Raw genomic sequence first — 20,184 nt, 5'->3', positions numbered from 1 at the left:
GAAGAGGCACCAGCCTTTTCAGATGGTGGGTCCCAGAGGCAAGGCCTCCCAGGCTGAGTGGGCACTGTCACCCCGTATGCTCTCTTCCGCCTGCAGGAGTGGGTGGGTGAGCGGTGCTTGAAATCCTTGTGTGAAGACAGCAATGACCTGCAGGATCCTGTCCTGAGCAGCACCCAGGCCCAAAGGCTGATGCAACTGATCTGTTACCCGCATCGGCTGCTCGACAACGAGGAGGGCGAGAATCCCCAGCGGCAGAGGATCAAGCGCATCTTACAGGTGCAAGCAGCTACAGTTTCCTTGGGGCATTGCTAAACATGGACTTCCCAGTGGGCTGCTGGGCAAGCCTGCATTGTGATTGAAGGTCGTGGCAGTGTGAGCTCCAGTGAGAGCCTTGCTCTTTACAATTCACTGCTAAATTCAGCAGACTCTCACTTTAATTTTTGTTAAATCTTTCTAGACCCTTAGGATGCAAGAATGTTTAATTGCATACATGGGAGATGCTAGCAAGAGGATATTCTGTGGTTGGAAGATGAGACTTCTTTTTTTCTTCTTCCTAAAAATCTAGTGCAAGCAAGGTGCAAAATAATTAGATAGATTCGCTTTTGCTTAGCTTCTATAATTGAGGTTGGTCACTTAACAGTCAGCCTGCATCAGCACAGAATTAATTTCTCCCAGCCCCTCTTCCTTTAAACATGGCCCTGTTCATAGGTTTGTAAGGAAGATGCATTTTGGGGTGTGTAAAAGAAGGCTATGGGGCAGCTGGAAAAATAAATAAACATGGGGCTACCTTTGAAGGTGACTCAGAAACTGCAATTAATCCAGAATGCGGCAGTTAGACTGGTGACTGGGGGGAGCTGCTGGGACCATATAACTCCGGTCCTGAGAGACCTGCATTGACTCCCAGTACGTTTCCGAGCACAATTCAAAGTGTAGGTACTGACCTTGAAAGCCCTACACGGCCTTGGTCCTGTATACCTGAAGGAGCGTCTCCACCCCCATTGATCAGCCCAGACACTGAGATCCACCTCCAAGGGCCTTATGGTGGTTTCCTCACTGTGAGAAGTGAGGTTACAGGGACCCAGGCAGAGGGCCTTCTCGGTAGTGGCACCCGCCCTGTGGAATGCCCTTCCATCAGATGTCAAGGAAATAAGCAATTATCCTAATTTTAAAAGACATCTGAAGGCAGCCCTGTTTAGGGAAGTTTTTAATGTTTAATGCCGTATTGTGTTTTTAATATTCGATTGGAAGCTGCCCAGAGTGGCTGGGGAAACCCAGCCAGATGGGCGGGGTATAAATAATCATTCATTCATTCATTCTGTAACAGCAAAGGGTGCCAAAAAATTCAGTCTTGCACTGGCAAAGTAGAGGAGGGGGTGAGATGCAAGTGAGTTTTACTGCCACAGCAAGCAGGTGGGTGATGTGCAGCTTGTCTGTTTTTCTTCCAGAACCTGGACCAGTGGACAATGCGACAGTCGTTGCTTGAGCTGCAGCTCATGATCAAGCAGACGGCAAACAACGTAAGCATTCAGTGCCACATTTGGGGATAGCATAGGAACAATGCGGGTATTCAAGGGCCACTCTCCTCATGTTTGTGTGCAGCAACATAGTAACGCAGAAAGCTGCCTTATACTGAATCCAGACCCTTGGTCCTTCTAGTGCTGTAATTATCTATATTGACTGGCAGCAACTCTCCAGGGTTTCAGGCAGGGAGTCCCAGCCCTGTCTGAAGATGCTTGGAATCAAACATGGGACTTTCTGCATGCAAAGCAGGTGCTCTCCCACGGAGCTATGGCTCTTCCCCAGCATCAGATGTGATTGCAAAGGGTGCTCAGAAGGGGCGGGTGCCTGGGGGAGGGGGTTGGAGAGTGAACAAGTGGCAACAGACTTTTTGGCACGGGGACCTCTTTGGAACAAATGAGGAAGTTAGCTGCTCAAAAGCTCCGCTTCACCTCTCTGCAGCAGGAAATGAACTCCCTCCTGGAGAACATTGCCAAGGCCACCATCGAAGTGTTCCAGCAGTCAGCTGAGACCAACTCGGCCAGCAACGGCATCGTCAGCCTTTGCAGCTCCACAAGCTTTGTGCCAGCAAGCACCAAAGCCAAGCCCATCCTCAGGTGAGCGTCTGCAAAAAGGCACAGGAGAACAGGGCAGTGGTGGGAAGGGATTCCTGCAAAAAAACAACAACAAGGAAGTTTGTAGGAAAAAAGGAAATTTGCAGGAAATGAGCAAGCTTGCAGGAAATAATAAGGAGAGGCTTACCACAACTCTTCTTGCCTGTCTTCCCCAGCTCCTTGGAGAGATCAGGTGTGTGGCTGGTGGCCCCTCTCATTGCCAAGCTCCCAACTTCTGTGCAAGGCTACGTGTTGAAGGCTGCAGGAGACGAGCTGGAGAAAGGGCAGCATTTGGGCTCCTCATCCCGCAAGGAACGGGACCGCCAGAAACAGAAGAGGTGAGGAGGCCCAAAGGAGAAGGAGGCTGGGTTTGGGGAGGCTGTCTTAGGAGCCATCACTCAACCCTTCTCTCTTTCTTTCTTCGCACCATGGTACACCTGCAGCATGTCCCTGCTGAGCCAGCAGCCTTTTCTGTCCCTGGTCTTGACCTGCCTGAAAGGCCAGGATGAGCAGCGCGAGGGCCTCCTCACTTCCTTGTACAGCCAGGTTCAGCAGGTAAGATCTTTGCTGTGGCCACATCAGAAGTGCAAAGGGACCCTTTCCACAACTCCCACTATGATTCTTGGGAAGAGCACAGGTGGTGGCTTGAGTGTTAAAGCTAAGGGGCTCCAGAGAACATGCACCATTGGTCTGCCTAACTTAGTGTTGTCCGCACTGACTGGTGGCATTTCTCCAGGTTTCCAGGGACATAGGAAGCTGCCTTATACCAAGTTATACCATTGGTCAATCAACACTGACTGGCAGTGACTCTTGAGGGTTTCAAGCAAGAGACATTGCCTGCTCTACCTAGAGATGCCAGGGATTGAACCTGGAACTTACTGCCCCAGAAGCCCTTCCTGCAAAATCCCCAGGGCATGTTCAATGGCTGCGGTTGTGGGAGGAAGGGAGAAAAAGAGGGAGGGTACTTCGGTCATCCCTGGAGCTATTTTCTTGCCTCATATGAAGTCCTGCGCACCTGTTTTGTTCTTCATGCATTGAGTCACAGGAGCATGTTAAGGGTGGCGTTGCTCTGAGCTTCTGGGGCTGTGGGGCTGGACACTCCATGCTTGGCCTTTAGCCAGATGCAAGTCTCCTCTCTGCCCACCTAGATTGTGACCAACTGGCGAGAAGATCAGTACCAGGATGACTGCAAAGCGAAGCAGCTGATGCACGAGGCGCTGAAGCTGAGGCTCAATCTGGTAAGTGCCAGGGGAGGTGGGGCACAAGTTCCTCTGGCTTCCAAGGTGCTGCCAGAAAAAAAGAACAAGGAATGTCTCCAGCTGGCAGGACCATAAGCCTGAGGATTGGACCCAGCCTTTTTCTCCTGACTCACCTTTGTTCCTCTGCCTTGCACAAACTAGGGAGGGTCTGTTCTAGTTAATGTGGCTTGACTGTGCCGGCGTGGTGGGGACACTTGGTGCTTGTCCTCTCCTTCCCTCTCCATCAGGGTTCCCTATAGGTGTTGTGCTCATTGTGCCATCCTCCAAGTGTGCTTCCTTCGGGCCAACGCAGCCTCTTCTTCTCGTTCTTAGGTGGGGGGCATGTTTGACACGGTGCAGCGCAGCACCCAGCAGACCACAGAATGGGCTGTGCTCCTCTTGGATATCATCAGCAGTGGCACTGTTGACATGCAGTCTAACAAGTGAGTGCTTTGGTGCACATGCACACACATTTCCTCCATCAACTGTGCTGAGTCAGGAAAGGCAGCAGGCTCAGCCTGAACCTTGCTGAGTTCATCCCTGATACCACTGGATGACAGTGGAGGAGTTGAGTGTGTGCCAAATCATCCCGTCATCTCATCAGGGCCTGGGAAGAAGGGATGCGCCTAAGGAATGCAGGCTCCCGGCCCTTGGAGGCATCCTTGCCCTTGGGTCTTAACGTCAGGAGGGCACCCAAGGTGGTGGTTGTTTTGGCATGGGTGACCACAGCGGCGTTCCCTGCCATTTAGAAATGCGCGTTGGGACTGGGACAACAGCGGCTGCAGTTCCATTTCCTCCTGTGACCTTCTCCCCTTTCTCTTGCTCTAACCCGGCAGCGAGCTCTTCACCACAGTGTTGGACATGCTGAGTGTGCTTATCAATGGTACACTAGCGGCAGATATGTCCAGCATCTCACAGGGCAGCATGGAGGAAAATAAGCGGGCCTACATGAACCTGGTCAAGAAACTCCGAGTAAGTAGGAGCCCACCTTGGAATTCTCTGCCCCTTCCCTCCGGCTCTTGGGGCTCTACCCTGCCACAACCCCTACTGGCTGCTTCACACACCTATTGGGTGCTTTTGCCTGGCTGGAAGATGTGCTTGAACTATGATAATACCTCTTGCAGACAGAGGGATATTTATTCCTAGGACCTGGCCGAGTGTACAAATGTAGAAACTGCACTCATTGGGTGGCGCTGTGGTCTAAACCACTGAGCCTCTTTGGCTTGCTGATCAGAAGGTGAACAGGTGAGCTGTTGCTCTGTCCCAGCTCCTGCCAACCTAGCACACCAGTGCAAGTAGATAAATAGGTACTGCTGCAGCAGGAAGGCAAGCAGCATTTCCGTGCGCTTTGATTTCCGTCATGGTGTCCTGTTGCACCAGAAGCAGTTTAGTCCTGCTGGCCACATGACCTGGAAAACTGCCTGTAGACAAACACCGGCTCCCTTGACCTGAAAGCGAGATGAGTGCCACAACCCCATAGTCGCCTTTGACTGGACTTAACTGTCCATGGGTCCTTTACTTTCATGTTTACCTCATTGTTCCACCTCTGACCCTGCCCACCACTAGCATGTTCTCAAGGAGGGGAGAAAAAGTTCCTCATTCTTTGTATGATATAAAGCAAGGGAATTTTCCCAATGACATGATGCAGAGCAAGCTTGCATGCTTATTTTTGCACAGCTTAGTTTCAGCTTCAGGGCCATGCACCCCACCACTTTCCTTGGAAAGGCAGGCAGACAGTCCCATCTTACATTTTGGCATTTTGGCCCAAGCCATTTTGGCCCAAGCCATAGTGTAATGGGATGTGATGATTTTGACGTGTAGCAGGGATGACCGAAGTGCAAAGTGGCTCCAGGAGGAGCACCTGCAGGCCAGGCCTCTCAACAGCCCTCTCTGTGGCTTCCTTTCTCTGCAGAAGGAGCTGGGCGACCGTCAGTCTGACAGCCTGGAGAAGGTGCGGCAGCTGCTGCCCCTGCCCAAGCAGACTCGGGACGTGATCACCTGCGAGCCTCAGGGCTCCCTCATTGACACCAAAGGCAACAAGATCGCTGGCTTTGACTCCATTTTCAAGAAGGAGGCAAGTAGCTTCCCTGACCACCAGCCCTGGTGTGGTTGCATCTTCTCAGTATGTAGGGTGGTGTGGGAAAGGGGTGGGTGGGTGGGTGCGTTGCCCCACTCACAGCTTCATTGGTGGAGTGCCCTCCCCTTGCAAGCACAGTGCACTGTTTTCATTTTGGTGCCTAGTCAATACAAACCTGCATATTCAGGTATTATAATTTCTTTCTTGGGCAACCTCTGTGTTGTTTCTCTCCCCCCCCCCCCCAATTCCTCTCTGAAACTGTTGTACTGTGTTTGGTCTAATGTGTTTTATTTTGTACCCCATCTGGGGATCCTGTTACTGATAAGGAATGAGTTTTTTTATATATATATATATATATATATATATATATATATATATATATATATATATATATATATATATATATATATTTAAAAAAAGATGAAATGGACAGCAGCTGCAAGAGGGTGTCCCAGGTATCTGTGCTGATGATTGTATGCACAGGTAAAGGAGTCACTTTCCAATGTTTTGTGAGAGCAAGGAGAAGGTAGCATCTCTCTTCTGGCCCTGTGAACCTGGACCAAGGAGGATGAGTTCCTGCTGCTGTTGGCTGGCGTTCCATTTTCTTCCTTTCCCTCCCTCCCCAGGGCCTGCAGGTGTCCACCAAGCAGAAAATCTCCCCCTGGGACCTCTTTGAAGGCGTGAAGCATTCTGCCCCACTCTCCTGGGGCTGGTTCGGGACGGTGCGGGTGGACCGCAAGGTGTCCCGCTTCGAGGAGCAGCAGAGGCTGCTGCTGTACCACACGCACTTAAAGCCGAAGCCCCGGAGCTACTACCTGGAGCCCCTGCCGCTGCCTCCCGAAGAGGAGGAACCCCCCACCCCAGTCGCCCTAGAGCCGGAGAAGAAGGCTGTTGAGCCGACCAAGGTGGAGAAGACCAGTGCGAATCCTACCAACTCTGCCACTGAGCCCAAAAAGAAGACCAAGACGAAGAAGAGGCCCCCACCCGCCAACAAGAACGAGGTAAAAGGGCATTGCAGTTGCTCCTGGGGTGCCAAGCAGTTCCCAGCCATTTAAGAACTGAATATGAGCCTGGCTGCTGGATCAGGCCACAGGGGGCCCAACAGCATCCTGTTCTGACAGTGGCCATCCAGGTTGTTATATAGTTTATGCAGTATATATGCACCTGATATGTGCAGCCAACCTATTCCTGCAACTGTGATGTTTTTAAAGAGGTTTCAATGCTGAGTAGTACATTTGTGTGTGTTGTTCTGGGACTTGCTGGTGAAGGGCAGATAACTATTGGTAGTGCTACTGCTAATAATAATTATAAATTTTTGTAGGCTACCCTGGGACCTACTGGTGAAGGGTGGGTCATTAGTACCACTCCTGCTACTGCTATTGCTACTACAATTAATTGCTAATATTAGTATTCTTACTAATTACGAATGCTACTAATAACGTTGTTGTTGTTGCTACTGCTGCCATTGCTGTTACTGGATGGGGTGGTATCTTAGGAAAGCAAGCTCCCAGTTTCTCAGAGTTCCCCCCACCCACCGCCGCCCAGTGGGGAAAAGAAGCGTTCCCCAGCAGCGTGCTACACTTTCTCTTGCTCTTTTCTCTGTTGTTGCCAATCTTGGCTTGCCCTGCTGTGTGTGTTGCTTTTTCACAGCCTTTTCCCCTGCAGGACTACATGATGAGCACAGGCCGAGGGGTCTCCTATGGAAGTGGCATGCCCACCGACCTCCTACACCATCAGACGGGGAACCCCATGTCACGGCTGGCCTACGGGCAGTCTCCAATGGGCCTCTATGCCCAGAACCAGCCTCTGCCAGCAGGTGAGCCAAGACTTGTGGGTGGGGTGCTCCAGCCCATTCCAGATCCTGCCTTGGAAGGGGAGATATTCTGGACCTGTTCTTTGGTGGCACAGAGCCTGATGGGGAGCCCAGGATACGTAGAACTGTTGGGTTTTAAGTCTGGACCCATATTGTGCATGCTGCAGTTGTGACTTTTGTATTCCAAACACTGGTGCCTTTGGGAATACTTGATAGGTTCACACTCAGTTTGGGCGATGTAGCCTTGCAGGAATGTGCATGCTCCTTGGGTGGCATGTAATGCTACGCAGGGCAGACACACTGAAGTCTAACTTTGGTTCATTAATTTCAGTGGGTATGTTTCAAAGTTTAACATTGTTGAATACCACCCACAATGTGTAAAGTGCAGACAGGCATGCATACACTGACACACCCATATAAATGTGTGTTTTGTGGCTTCCAGTCCCCAGAGTGCTGGTCTGGTTTTTTCACTCCTGCTGCCTGCTATTCACAACCCTTTTAATTTCTGTTTATTATTTCACTAGCATTTTCAGTAGTTCCATTGCTGTTGGCTTTGGGTCTTTGTCGGGGGGGGGGGTGATCACTTTAGCACCCACATGAAGCCAATACTGGGTGGCTTGTCCCAAAGGGCCAACCAGCAAGTTTAATGGTGGCTGAGCAGCAGATTGGACCCAAGTCCTTGCCTACAAACCCAGAGCTCCAACCCCTCCTCCCAAGCAGGCATTCTTCCGAATCCTGCAGAGTTTAGAAAAGTTTTCAGACAATCCAAACCACAAGGTCAGGGCAGAATTGGGGAAGTGGTGGAAGTGGTTTGCCTGCTGCCTTCCAAGTACACACTTTGAGGGTTAGCAGCAAAGTTTAGTAGAATAATGAGATTAAAATCTGTGCCAGATTCTGAGACTCTGCATTTTGGCATCTAGCTAAGCTGTGTGAGAGATAAACCTTTGCAAGGGTCCAGGATTTTTTCTTCAGGGGACACTCAGCAGTTAGCAACGAATTGGAATAGTCACCATCATGTACTTCACACATCCAGCAGAAGAGAGGCCAGGAACCTCCAGCTCAGGAGTTGAATGCAGCCCTAAATGTCTATCAGCTCCTCTGAAATCTCCCCAAGCAGCATTCATTACTGGTGCACCTTTGCACCACAAGTGTTATTGCCTGCCTGAGCTGAGTCACAGAATCTTAGAATCGAAGAACTGTGGAGTTGGAAGGAATGCCAAGGGTCCTCTCGTCCACCCCCTGCAATGCAGGAATCAGCCACAGCAGTCCCTGGGAGGGCTCCAACCACCTTGAACTTGGATCTTGCTTGCCAGGATGGAGGATAGAAAGGGAAAGTGGGAGGGAACTGGCCTAACTGTGCTCCATCCACTTTTGCCTCTGACCCCACCCACCAATCCCATGTGGTCCTTGGAAAGTTGCCCAGAAGGGAATGCGGCCCTTGGCTGAAAGCTACACCTGCCACAGTGTTTCAGTAGGTGCAGCCACATCAAGAATAATCAGAGAGCCCTACAGATTCAGGTAAACTAGATCAGCACCTTGGAGAGCTCCCAGTGAGTCTGGCCTGTCTGGCCTTTCTTAAATAGGCAGCACAGAGAGATGCTGCCACAGCAAGAGGTAGGAGACACCTGCCAGGTTATAAGGGCAAGTGAAGCTTCTTCCACAGTCAGCCCCACCTTCTGGGAATTGTGGGATGTACACATTAGAACTGTAGAGTTGGAAGGGACGCCGTGGATCATCTAGCCCAACCTCCTACAGTGCAGGAATCCCAACTAAAGCATCCCTAACTAGATAGCCATCTGTTGTTGTTCTTTAGTCGTGTCCGACTCTTTGTGATCCCCTGGACCAGAGCACGCCAGGCACTCCTGTCTTCCACTGCCTCCCGCAGTTTGGTCAAACTCATGCTGGTCGCTTCGAGAACACTGTCCCACCATCTCGTCCTCTGTCGTCCCCTTCTCCTTGTGCCCTCCATCTTTCCCAACATCAGGGTCTTTCCCAGGGAGTCTTCTCTTCTCATGAGGTGGCCAAAGTATTGGAGCCTCAGCTTCAGGATCTGTCCTTCCAGTGAGCACTCAGGGCTGATTTCCTTCAGAATGGATAGGTTTGATCTTCTTGCAGTCCATGGGACTCTCAAGAGCCTCCTCCAGCACCATAATTCAAAAGCATCAATTCTTTGGTGATCAGCCTTCTTTATGGTCCAGCTCTCACTGGGAAAACCATAGCTTTAACTATATGGACCTTTGTTGGCAAGGTGATGTCTCTGCTTTTTAAGATGCTGTCTAGGTTTGTCATTGCTTTTCTCCCAAGAAGCAGGCGTCTTTTAATTTCGTGGCTGCTGTCATCATCTGCAGTGATCATGGAGCCCAAAAAAGTAAAATCTCTCACTGCCTCCATTTCTTCCCCTTCTATTTGCCAGGAGGTGATGGGCCCAGTGGCCATGATCTTCGTTTTTTTTATGTTGAGCTTCAGACCATACTTTGCGCTCTCCTCTTTCACCCTCATTAAAAGGTTCTTTAATTCCTCCTAACTTTCTGCCATCAAGGTTGTGTCATCTGCATATCTGAGGTTGTTGATATTTCTTCCGGCAATCTTACCCTCTGCTTAAAAACATCTAAGGGCTATTGGTTCAGGTTTACCCTCCAGAACAGAAGAAAACAAGCTTGCTCCCTCTGTCACGTGGGACAGTCATTTAAGTACCGTATTTTTCGCCCCATAGGGCGCACCTAGTTTTTTTGGGGGGGGAATAAAGGGGGGAAATTATTTTTTTTTCCCAGGCGCGGGGCTGGGACGGGGGAAGCCCGAGCTTCCCCCGACCCCAGCCCCCAGAACAGGCTGCTATCCGCAAGCCGTGGGAGAGCTGCGTGAAGCCCGAAGCCTGGGGGGCGCTGAGCTTAGCGCACCCCAAGCTTCTGGGTGCAGGCAGCTCTCCGCAAGCCGTGGGAGAGCTGCGCGAAGTCGCGCAGCTCTCCCACGGCTTTCGGATAGCTTCCTGAAGCCTGCATTTGCCCCATAGGACGCACACATATTTCCCTTTCATTTTTGGAGGGGGAAAAGTGCATCCTATAGGGCGAAAAATACGGTATTTGCAGATGACCTCTCAGTCTCTTCTTTCCCAGCCTAAAACTTCCCAACTACCTCAACCATTCCTCATAAGGCTTGGTTTCCATACCCTTGATCATCTTGGTCATCATTGCATTCTTCATCTGCAGAGTTGAGGAGAAGGCCGTGTGGCTTTTCCTTCCAAGATCTGGGGGTGGGGGCTAAGGCTGCATGCTCTAGCTCTTACGGTGAAAAGGAAGCATCCTCCCTTGGCGGGTGGCACCCTGAACCTCATCAACGTCTTCCTCTATGCCTTGTGAGAACCCAGGTCCAGGAGAGGGGTGGTCATGTCCGTAACGTTACCCATCTTCCTCCCTCGCTTCAGGTGGACCACGGTTAGATACCTCTTACCGGCCGATGCGCATGCCAATGGGAACACGGGTTCCAAGCCGCCCTCCCTACACTGGGGTCTTGCCCACGAGCATGGGGGGCATGATGGGAATCGACCCTTCCTACAAGTCGTCCATCTACAGACAGCAGCAGCCGCCTGGTCCTCAGGGGCAGCTCCTTCGGCAGCAGCTGCAAGCCAAGCTGGTAAGGATCCTGCCCTCAGCCACCCAGCCCATGAACTAGAGTGACGGGGAGAGGGATCAAGAACACTGTGTTCCACTCCTTTCACTCTCCCCTTCCTTTCAGCTAGCTCTGCCATTTAGACCAAAGCATCAGGGCTTAAGTGTTGGTGCCTCGGTGATCCTACAGTCCAGGTTGGGTGTGGGGTGGGCCCTTGCATCCAGGAAGGAGTGCCATTTGCAGGTTTACCGCTGGTGGAAGTACACAGCTGAAATGGTTAGTAGTTGGCCACCGATAACCTTAACCTCCATGAATTATTCTTAACTTACTTCCCAAGCTGGCAGAATTTGTGGCCATCTTTACTTCTTCAGGCTGTCTTTATCTCAAATACACAACTTGATTCAAGCCTGGTTGTTTGAGTGCAGCTGGCAGAGGCCTTCGACAGAGTCTCAGGCCCGCTTTCCCCCAAATTCTGGCACCCTGCCGCACCCCACAGCCTCCACCCAAAGCAGGCTACGGGCTTTTCCTTCCCTGCCTTGTGGGAGGTTCCCTGGGACCACCTTTGCTAGCCACACCTCTCTGCTGCTTTTCCAGCAGAGCCAAGGAATGTTGGGGCAACCACCCGTGCGCCAGATGGCTCCTGCCCCGGCCTATGGATCTGTGCAGCCGTCACAGGTAAGATGGGGCTGGGCAGGTGCTGGGCCTGTGCGTGGGGTCTGCACCACAGTTCCCACCTGGGACTCACTCTCGCCTGGAACCTTTTGCTTGATGCACTTTGAGCATCTGTATCAAAGGGGGAGTAGGAATGGGATTACTTCAGAACCTGTATACCTGAAGGAGCGTCTCCACCCCCATCGTTCAGCCCGGACACTGAGGTCCAGCTCCGAGGGCCTTCTGGTGGTTCCCTCCCTGCGAGAAGCCAAGTTACAGGGAACCAGGCAGAGGGCCTTCTCGGTGGTGGCACCTGCCCTGTGGAACGCCCTCCCACCAGATGTCAAAGAGAACAACAACTACCAGACTTTTAGAAGACATCTGAAGGCAGCCCTGTTCAGGGAAGCTTTTAATGTTTGATGTACTAGAGTATTTTAATATTTTTTTGGAAGCCGCCCAGAGTGGCTGGGGAAGCCCAGCCAGATGGGTGGGGTACAAATAATATATTATTATTATTATTATTATTATTATTATTATTATTATTATTATTATTATTATTATTACTACTACCATGGAAAGGAAAGGGAGACAAAGGAGGGATCAGGTTGGGCGAGGCAAGGGGATAGGAAATGGAAATAGTAAGTTCACCATGCCCACCTCTGTGCCTCTCACATCCCACCCCTATTTTGCCCTCATGCCTTTGATGGCAGAACAGTTCTCCTGATGGTATGCTCTGCCAGCGTATCTGTCAGGAGGTCATCATCTCTAGTGCTCTGCTGACATAGTGGGCAAATCCCACAGCCCCTCATCCAGCAGATTTCAAACACAACACCACACCTTTTTAGATAGCACTCTGTTGTTATTCAACAAAATCTGTGTACCACTTAAACTGTAAATAAAACGTCCAAGCGCTTTGCAAAGGGTATAAAGTGTACATTGAGATTGTCTGCTAAAAAACCAAAATTGTTGTTATAAGTTTACATTGCAAGCTAAAGCTGCAGATTAAAATATAGGTCAGCTTTACAAGTCTGGGTAAGTTTGCCTAAGAAACAAATTTCTAGCAGAAAGGAACACAGCGAAGGGGCCTGTGTGGTGTCAATGGGCAAGGAGTTCCAGAATGTAAGAGCTCCCACACTAAAAGACTAGTTTTTTTACAAGTGCAGAACGAACATTATGTGGCACTTGTAGAGTTGACAGTTCTGCTGATCAAAACAGTTGAGTGGGCATTTGTGAGTGAAGGTGACCTTTCAAGTAAACTGATTCTAAAGGGGGTTGAGGACTTTATATCATAATAGCTGGCAAGCAACTCTTTCTTGTCTCCTGTTTCCGTCAGCCATCTTGTTTGTTTGTTTGTTTGTTTAGTTTAGGTCCTGTCCTTCCTCATGAAGGAGCCCAGCCCCTCTGATTTTAACAAAGCGCGCAACTTTGTTCCTTGCAGGGCTACACCCCCTACGTCTCCCACGTTGGCCTCCAGCCTCACCCCTCTCAGTCGAGCGCCATGGTGCCCCCCACCTACTCCAGCCAGACCTATCCAAACACGCACCCCGGTTCCAACCCTGCCTTTGTCGACACCGTCAGGCCGATGCAGAGACCCAGCGGCTATGTCCACCAGCAGGCACCTGGCTACGGACACGCCCTGAACGCGGCCCAGAGGTACTTCCTGGGACCAGGCACCAGGTCTGCAAGCAGGGGTGGTGGGTGAGGGACTGCTTGGCTGAATTTTGAACCATTCACTAAAGGCAATGAAGCATGTGTGGGGAACCCCCAACTTGTTGGTCTAATTAGAGCTGGCACAGGGTCCTAGCTTGGCAAATGTGGCCGTTTCTTCCTCCGGCTATACCTGATGCCATGTGCAATGGTAGGTAAGGACACTTGGGAAGAACAGCCAAACAGTGGGGAGGTTAATGTGAGCTCCTGGCTATTCCTTTCCAAGCAGGGCTTGCCAACAGTGAGCCCTGCTGAGATCAGCTGATCCTTGCTGAAAGCAAGCGCCTTTGAAGCTGCCACCTGGTGTCACAGCACATTTTTTTAATGCGTTTTATTTATTGTTTCTGACTATTTTTGTTACATTCACAATTACGTGAGCTGCCTTGGGCTTGGTTTCAACTAGGGCTGGGCAATATATCAATATATCCTCCAAAACCAGTTTGAAGTCCATATCATGATATCGGTTTCATAATTTTTGACCTGGCGTTATATCGCAAATCATGATATGTGTGTGTGTGTACGTGTGTTCTATGCAAAAATCACGATGCAAGAAAAACCGTGAAGCCAGCCCATGCCTCTACATAGCTCCATCCTTATTTTAGACATTGGTGATCTATCAGTATATCACAATGCTTAGCTGATGATATATCATGATGCTGAAAACCAGATATCGCCCAGCCCTAGTTTCAACCATGGAAAGGTGGTGTACAAATAAAATGACGTGTGTGTGATGAAGTCAGGCTCCACCTGCCTGCCAAAATGGGCTAGGGCAGATGTGGGGAACCTTTGGCTCTCCAGATGTTCTGCAGCTGCAACTCCCAAAAGCAAGCATGGCCAAGTGGCCAGAGGTGGTGGGAGCAGTCAATGAGCAATGTCAGAGAGCCTGAGGTTCCCCACACCTGGCCTAGCAGGAGAAGGAGAAGGAGGTGGAGGAAGTGAGGATCTGGCCTGCCCTCCAGAAGACATTTCTGTTGGCATGGAACAACACGGAGAAGAACTTATCGTTCCGCTAACCACCAAGAGCCGCAGGGAGTTCTTTCCAAACCAACTGGGGCATCCTTTCCTTTTGGTTGCTTCAAGGCACACTGCCACGTTCTCCTTCCCTTTTTCTGGTTGCAGGTTTCCTCATCAGTCAATGCAGCAAGCCGCCATGATAAGCGGGTTAAACCACATGAGTGCTCAGGGCGTCCCATCAGGGATCCGACCCAGCCAGCTCCTGCCAGACCAGCAGCAGCAGTACCTGCGGCAGCAGCAGCAGCAGCAGCAGATGCTGAGGGTAAGCATTAGGACAGAGCTGCCACCAAGCTGCGTTGCATGTTCCTCTTGCCCAACTTGGCTCCCTCTCTTTTTCCCCGCTCAGTTCTTCCTTTCAGATGCCCCACCAGCCATTGGGCATGCCATTTTAATATTTTGATTGATTTACTATAAATTAGTAAATTTGTAGCTCAGTGGTGAAGCATCTGTTTCAGTGTTAGAAACTGAGATATGAAAGCTAGGAACTAAATGGCACCTTAAACCTAAGTTATGGGCACAACAACAACAACAATAATTTATCATTTCTACCCCGCCCATCTGGCTGGGTTTCCCCAGCCACTCTGGGCAGCTTTCAACAGAACATTAAAAAGAGAATAAAACTTCAAATCAAACATTAAAAACTTCCCTAAACAGGGCTGCCTTCAGATGTCTGAATGGAATATCTAGGCACACTTTTTTATAACAAAACTACAAAGCTGAAAATTAATGAACTGCAGCTAAAATATCATGTTCATTTTTCACATGGTCTAGTCCTTCCCCTGCCCACCCTCCTAATATTCTTAAGAGGGTCTCTTCTCCAGTCTTCAGAGAGTAGCTGGAAGTGGAGAGGCAGAAAAAGATGTTCCTTTCCTTCCACTCTGCAGTTTTAATTTGAAATCATAGGCACAGTCATTGCTTTTTTCTGGGGGAACACAGGGCTAGCTATGCATACCGCTAAACATTTTGTGAATCTAGTGAGAGAAGAAACTAAAGTTTTTAAAATTTTTTAGTTTTTTTCTGTAGCACGGTGAATCGTCAGTTCCGTTGCTACCCCCAATGGTGGCCTCATTTCCTGTCATGGTGTTTCCTGAGTCTCAGATGGAATGAGAGTACCCCTACACATTCTTTTAGGAGAAAAGCACTGGGGGCAGTGCTGCACCAAGAGCTCAGAAGCAGCTCACCCTAATGAAATGCCCTGTTGCAAAATGCGCCTAGAACAATGGGAATTTTAAACAATGATCTGTTTTGCACGTGGAGGGTCCCAAGTTCTTTCCCCAGTGACATCTCCAGATGGAAAGATACACCTGAAATCCTGGGGGGCTGGGTCCCTTATTGAAAACAAATTCCATTTTCCACCAAAATTATACGTAATAATGTTCATCTGTCAAAAACTTGATTCCTGTTCACTATAAGAATGATTCTGAATTAAATCGTGACTGGACTGCTCTGTTGCCGTATAGAGAAACACCCACCCATGATCGTTTTCCTTGCTTTTCTCCCTCTTGTTACTCGAGAAATTACATCTTGATTTCATTTTATTTTGCATGTGTTTGATATTTCATCTTGTTTTATTTTTGTATTCCTGAAGGAGGAGTAAAGACTGGATAGGAATGTGCTCACAAAGAACCTGCCAAAGTGGGGATCATCCCTCGGTGTGTCATGTGACCCCAACTGCTTTCTTCGTGTTCCTTCCTTTCTTCACACTCTTTTAAAAAAACAAGTGCCTCACTGTCCTCATTCTTGTCCTATCTTCAAGACCTTGTGAAGTAACAGGGCCTGGTTGGTGTCAGAAGAAAGTTTTCTGCACAAGCTGAGTGGAAACCTTGAGGTGGCTTTTTTCGCAACACAAGCTGGTGTTTTGCACAATAGGGTCTGGATGTGGTTGCTCCATTAACCTTTCACAGTGGTTGGGTACACACCATACGTTTAAAGCAACCCCCCCCCCCGGAAAAAGAAGAATCATGGGAGCTGTAGTTTGTTAAGAGTGCTGGGCATTATATCTCTGTGAAGGGCAAACTACAGTTCCAAAGATTCTTGGTGTGCATGTGCTTAAAATGTGCAGTAAATATATGATGCGTGGGCAACTCAACTCGCCTTACCTTCCTTCCTCCCAGACGTCTTCCTTGGAGCTCCCCAAGGGTTGTGCTGCAGACGAGGCGAGAGGTGAGAGGATGGGGTGGCGGGTTGGGAAGTAATAGGTCTTCAGTAAAACCTGAGAACAGCCTTGGCAGATCATCCGTAACCAACCAGCCGGATGGCAGTGGAAGAGCCATCCTCTGCTGTTTGTCCTGCACCTCTGGTACAATGCTTTTGCATCTGGAGGCTCCATTAAGCTTCTGTGGCAAGCAACCATGGACAAGCCAAACATCCGTGTGGGTTTTTAAAATTTCTCTTCAAAGACACCTATGCTAGCGGACATCGCCACGGAAGGAAGGATGACTTTTGGCTAAGCCTTGTTGCAGACACCTGTGCTGGTCCCTTCACTGCTCCCAGCCTAGCTGAGAACATTCTGTGTCCACGCAGTAGAACAGGGGTGGAGAATCTGTAGCCTTCACAGACGGTATGGGAACAAAAGTTCCCCTCATCTAGGGCTACTGGCCTTGCTGTTTGGGGCTGGAAGGCAATAGGTTCCCCCAGATTATGAGAACGAAACACATCTCCTACCTTGCTGTGCAAAACATTGGACCATGAAAAAAAGCTCTTTTGGATCAGGGCAGAGGCCCACCTAGCCCAGCATCCTGTTCTCACAGGGACCAAACAGATTACCATGGGAAGACCCAAAAGCAGGACCTGGGTGCAGCATCCAGCCTCTCCACTTCCGGCAGCTGGTATTCAGAGGCAGCCACTGCCCCTGTGGAAGAAGGAACACAGCCAATATGATGTTTCCAGCCTTGTTAACATGCTGTACTTCTTTCCCTTTCTTCCTCCTCCCCTGCAGCAGCAGCAGCAGCAGCAGCCACAGCAGCAGCAACCGCAGCCCCCACCTCAGCAGTCCCAGCAGCAGCCCCAGGTCCCCACCGTCCCCCAGGCCCAGGCCCAAGGGCAGCCTCCCGGTCTGGGGATCCCTCCTCAGCAGCCTCTGGTGAGTATGCCCTGCCCCTTCAGCTCCCCAGGACAGCTGCCTCTCCCTCTTTCCCACCCAGCCTCTAACATCTGTTCTTTCTCTCACTCCCTCTCTCCTTCCTGTGCAGTTCCAGCGGCAAGGCCTCCAGCAGACTCAGCAGCAGCAGCAGACGGCAGCTTTGGTTCGGCAGCTCCAGCAACAGCTTTCCAGTAAGGCCCGAGTCCCTTCTCCCCCAGTCCCCTGGGCACAGCACCCCTCCTCCCCACTAGTGGAGAATGCAGGCAAGGCAAATGAGGCATGGGAGTACAGCAGGGTCCCCCTGGCCAACTGCAGGAGTTACTAAGTGGCGCTCAAGATGCTCTGTAGAGAAGAAAGTGCAGGAGACAGTGAAAGCCCTCTCTTCAAAGATCGTAGGAAATGTGATCTCTTCTCCCTCTGTGATAGGAGGCAGGACGCTGTCCCTAGTCAGCCACCCCTGCCTTGCTTCTCTTCCCCAAGTGAGCCGCAGCAGCAGCCATGCATGGCCCCAATGGCGCACGAGAATAAGATAGGCTTTGAACGCAGCAGGGAGCTAAGAGTCCCCAGACGTAAGAGTGTCAAGCCCCAGCTTGGAAAGAGTCTCTTGGTGGAGGGTTGTTTTTCTCACCCCCCCCCCCCGTCCCTCATCTAGCTTGCAGGTTTTTGCAAGGCTGGTTTCAGTCCAGGCTCCCAGGAGGGAGCTGCCCTTGTTTCCCTGTGTGAAAGAGACCTTCCCCTAGCTTGTGAGGGTTGAGCAAGGGAAGCGTGCTCAGCAGCTGTGATCTGACCTACTGAATGCATACGGCTTTTGCAAAAAGAGGTTTCTGCAGGGCGAGGTGGGGGGTGGGGTGGCAGACAGGAGGGCAGCCCAAGATTCCTTTCTTGAGCACTCCGTATTGTGGGCTGTGGAACGGTTTCACACTTTCGCGCATGCCCATGTGCTGGGGAAGAGCCATGCATTGCAGGGAGGGAGGTGAGTGCTGCTGCTTCAGCTTGACTGGAGCATTGATTGCTGTGGGTGAGGGTGCATCACACACACACACACACACACACACACACACACACACACACACACACCCCTGGGAGGAGGAGGATGTGGAGCAAAGTGATCACTCATGCCTCAGAGGAACTGGTGATTCCTTAAAAGCCTCACCTGTTTGGTTTTGCCAGAGATGCCCAGCAGATTAGGCCAATTAATGTGGAGCACAGCACCAGGGCCAAACCTTCTGTTTCTCCTGTTCTTGCCCACCCATCTCTCTTGCCTGCAAGCTCATACGTAGATTCTAACTCTTGTGTTTTGGTCCAAACAGATACGCAAACCCAGCAGAACAGCAACCCCTTTGTACGGTACTGAGACCCAGCAAAGAGAGAGGCCTCGCAGTGGACTTGAGGGGGGCTCTGTTTGCTTGGGGCCACCAACGGCTTGCCCCCCACCCCACCGCCCTCTGGGGCGCCTGCTCTGCAGCAGCGGCAGCACCCTGCCACCCGGGGCAGAGAGAAGGTTAATAATGCCGAACGAGTGTTTTTGATCTCCCCTTTCTACCAGTGATTTGGAATCCCGTGTGATTGCTAGAGTCTCCCCGCCTTTAATTTCAGGTTTAATAAGTTTTTTGGTATTTTTGTTAAAATAATGACGAAAATGAATTGTAAGATTTTCTACTTTATTTATACCGGATGAAACCCTGTATCACAGATGTTCCGAAACAAATACAGAGAGCGTACTTTCCAGAAGGCGATGCGTGTCGTGTGTCCATAGTGGGTGGGCAGGGCTCTGAGGCATCTCCCTCCTGCCTTTCCTCAGCACCTGGATATCCGCCAGCAAACCGAAAAGGCGGCTGGCGCCACCATGCCTCAGCGGGGGCTGAAGCGGCATTTTGGTGTTACACGCCCTCCCCCGTCCTCAATCTGCTCCAGACACGCAGAGGCAGCCTGCCGCAACTTTTAATTACACAAACGAAAGGCATGCTTACACATTTGCATAACTTGATGCAGGTTTGAGAATTTAACTTTGCACTTAAAGGGAACTTCTGACATTCTTTTTGAGGCAGTCGGATGTGGGTAGCAAATGTCATCATTTGTTTTGTTTAAAGCAGTTTGTTTGTTTGTATATCCCACCTTTTTCTCTAAGGAGCTCAAGGTGGCATACATGGTTCTCCCCCTCTTATTTAATCCCCACCCCAACCTGGTAGGGTGGGATAGAGAATGGCCCAAGGTCACTCAATGAAATCTTCGTGGCCAAGTGGGGATTTGAGCCCTGGCCCCCCAGGTCCCTAGTTTGATGCTCTAACCACTGCACCACCTCTGGCTCTCTCTTATTGTATATTAGAGACCTCCCTAGCTGTTCCCTCAGCAAAATACATATCTGTCAAAGTGGGGAAAGTATCCAGGAATGGGTGAGCTGTGGCTATACTCTTGATTTGTAAGGCAGCGCCAGAGCATTGGCTGCCCTGTGCTTCAGCTCCTGGGCCCACGTTCTGTTGCTAGTAACTGAAAATACAGAATGACTTGTGACACACACTGACTACTTGGGCACATGAGTTAACTGAGCAAGGGGAACGGGGTAAACTCAGATCTCTCCTTTCTGTAAGGCAGCACACTTGTAGGTGCATTTGCAGGGGAGGGAGTATGGGTGCTTCACACATGTAATGTTACCCATAGGTCAGGGGGCACCATCCTTTTTAGACCTCAGGGCTTTTGGATTTTTGAATGTGGGCTGGGCGTCTTCTCTCTCCCCTGTTCCCTCTGAACAGGAGCTGGAAGAGGAGGTGGGAAAGAGTGCCGCTCTTGCAGTTTCTTTCTTTAGCTCTATGTACTTTCCAAGGGAGAAAAAGGTACCCATCTCTTGCCCAAGGGAAGGGGGAACTTAGAGGCTCCTGGGGATGGGG

General features: G+C 50.4%; 1 protein-coding gene across 17 annotated transcripts in view; it reads left to right on the top strand.

The window, feature by feature from the left end:
* Positions 1 to 18,792, top strand: part of MED12 (mediator complex subunit 12) — a 49,681-nt gene extending 30,889 nt beyond the window's left edge. For 9 of the 17 annotated variants that reach the window (XM_077922638.1, XM_077922630.1, XM_077922635.1 and 6 more), the window contains 18 exons: positions 97 to 276; positions 1,446 to 1,517; positions 1,960 to 2,114; positions 2,288 to 2,449; positions 2,555 to 2,666; positions 3,260 to 3,349; positions 3,683 to 3,792; positions 4,186 to 4,321; positions 5,262 to 5,423; positions 6,053 to 6,427; positions 7,077 to 7,242; positions 10,661 to 10,869; positions 11,440 to 11,520; positions 12,935 to 13,149; positions 14,323 to 14,479; positions 17,156 to 17,299; positions 17,409 to 17,490; positions 18,610 to 18,792. In XM_077922638.1, the coding sequence (XP_077778764.1) occupies positions 97 to 276; positions 1,446 to 1,517; positions 1,960 to 2,114; positions 2,288 to 2,449; positions 2,555 to 2,666; positions 3,260 to 3,349; positions 3,683 to 3,792; positions 4,186 to 4,321; positions 5,262 to 5,423; positions 6,053 to 6,427; positions 7,077 to 7,242; positions 10,661 to 10,869; positions 11,440 to 11,520; positions 12,935 to 13,149; positions 14,323 to 14,479; positions 17,156 to 17,299; positions 17,409 to 17,490; positions 18,610 to 18,653 (2,652 nt within the window). In that variant the 3' untranslated portion in view covers positions 18,654 to 18,792. The remainder of the gene's footprint in view (positions 1 to 96; positions 277 to 1,445; positions 1,518 to 1,959; positions 2,115 to 2,287; positions 2,450 to 2,554; positions 2,667 to 3,259; positions 3,350 to 3,682; positions 3,793 to 4,185; positions 4,322 to 5,261; positions 5,424 to 6,052; positions 6,428 to 7,076; positions 7,243 to 10,660; positions 10,870 to 11,439; positions 11,521 to 12,934; positions 13,150 to 14,322; positions 14,480 to 17,155; positions 17,300 to 17,408; positions 17,491 to 18,609) is intronic. The other 8 variants (XM_077922629.1, XM_028714483.2, XM_028714486.2 and 5 more) reach the window with 6 other exon arrangements.
* The last annotated feature ends 1,392 nt before the right edge of the window (positions 18,793 to 20,184 follow it).

The sequence above is a fragment of the Podarcis muralis genome, chromosome Z (assembly GCF_964188315.1).
Source record: "Podarcis muralis chromosome Z, rPodMur119.hap1.1, whole genome shotgun sequence".
NCBI classification, from domain to species: Eukaryota; Metazoa; Chordata; class Lepidosauria; order Squamata; family Lacertidae; genus Podarcis; species Podarcis muralis.
This window is presented reverse-complemented; position numbering and strand designations above follow the sequence as displayed.